Source organism: Larimichthys crocea, unplaced genomic scaffold (genome assembly GCF_000972845.2).
Source record: "Larimichthys crocea isolate SSNF unplaced genomic scaffold, L_crocea_2.0 scaffold49536, whole genome shotgun sequence".
Taxonomy (NCBI): domain Eukaryota; kingdom Metazoa; phylum Chordata; class Actinopteri; family Sciaenidae; genus Larimichthys; species Larimichthys crocea.
In genome coordinates this window covers 1-1,620 of record NW_020856456.1, presented here as the reverse complement: position 1 = coordinate 1,620, position 1,620 = coordinate 1, and the positions used below count along the sequence as shown (strand labels likewise).

The window sequence follows — 1,620 nt, the reverse complement described above, 5'->3', positions numbered from 1 at the left end:
CTGTCATTGCTTCTTACTTAAAGAGATCCATTTGTCATTGGTTCTACAGAGATCATGCGTTCAATACTTGTTCATTGGTTCTACTAAAGAGTTCCACTGTCATTGGTTCTACTAAATAGTTCTGTCATTGCTTCTACTAAAGAGATCCATGTCATTGGTTCTTACAAAGAGTTCCACTTGTCATTGGTTTTACTAAAGAGATCCACCGTTCATTGGTTCTACTAAATATTCTGTCATTGCTCTACTAAAGGATCCATGTCATTGGTTCTACTAAGAGTTCCATGTCATTGTTTTACTAAAGCGATCCACCGTCATGGTTCTACTAAAAAGTCTGTCCTATGCTTCTACTAAGAGATCCACTGTCATTGGTTCTACTAAAGAGTTCTGTCATTGCTTCTACTAAAGAGATCCACTGTCATTGGTTCTACTAAAGAGATCCATTGTCATTGGTTCTACTAAAGAGATCCACTGTCATTGGTTCTGTTTGCCTCAGTGTTCGTGCGGTATAACCTGGGCCCAGGTGTGGCCGTGGAGCTGCAGGAGGAGTCGAGTGTGGCTGAGCTAAAGGAGGTGGTGGGGAGTCAGCAGGGAGTCCGACCTGAGAACCTGAGGGTTCTGTTCGCTGGGAGGGAGCTGAGGAGCACTGCCACACTGCAGGTGAGTCCAGACCAGACCAGACCAGACCAGACCAGATCTAGTCCAAACTTACCTCTGTCCTCCTCTGTCCTCCTCTCAGAGCTGTGACCTCCCGGAGCAGAGTACCATTCATGTTGTCCTCCCGCCATCAGGTTCCTCCTGTCTGCTCCTCCTGCAGGAGAGATTGGCTAAAGGAGGACAGGAGGAGCAGGGCCGGCTGACCAGGCTGGACCTCAGCTCCTCGCGCCTCCCCTCCACCTCCTCCGGACTGGCTGTGATCCTGAAGGGGAGTGATGGAGGAAGAGGTGATGGAGAAGAACAAGGAGGAGGTGAAGAGGTGACAGAGGAGGCTCAGGCTGCACCTCTGAAAGGTAAGAGGAGGTCTCCACAGTGTCAGTACTCTGACACTCTGACTGTGTGTATTTGTGTGTACAGGTGTACTCTGACTGTGTGTACTGGTGTGTACAGGTGTGCGTACCCGCAATACTTTCTTTGTTCACTGTAAGAGCTGCAGCTCGGTGCAACCAGGAAAACTGAGAGTTCGCTGCAGGAGGTGCAGACAGACGACGCTGACACTCAGCAGGGTAGAACGCAGTATTTTGCAACATTTGGCTACTCTATAAAATCATTTGGCTACTCTGTAAAATGATGATGACTCTCTGTCAGGGTCCTTCCTGTTGGGATGACGTTCTCCTTCGAGGTCGTATCCATGGTGTGTGTCAATCAGATGGTTGTCAAGGAAATGAAGCGGTAAGGGATGGACATCCTACTTTTAATATGGTGTGTGGTACGTCAGTCCATCCAGGGGCATTGTGGGAAATGCCGTTTTCTTAACTGTGTGTGTGCAGGAGTTCTACATGAAGTGTGCGTCCCATCCGACCTCAGATGACGACCACTCTGTGGCCCTCGACCTCATTATGACCAACAGCAGAGACGTCCCCTGTATCGCCTGCACTGACGTCATGTAACACACACAGTAACACA

General features: G+C 49.0%; 1 protein-coding gene across 1 annotated transcript; it reads left to right on the top strand.

Moving 5' to 3' along the window:
• Positions 1-461: 461 nt before the first annotated feature.
• On the top strand, positions 462-1,620 carry LOC113745155 (E3 ubiquitin-protein ligase parkin-like; the record flags this gene model as incomplete). The annotated part of the gene is made up of 5 exons (XM_027276643.1): positions 462-657; positions 737-1,007; positions 1,105-1,220; positions 1,303-1,386; positions 1,485-1,620. Coding segments are annotated over 5 exons (787 nt in total), but the record flags the coding sequence as incomplete, so codon positions are not given.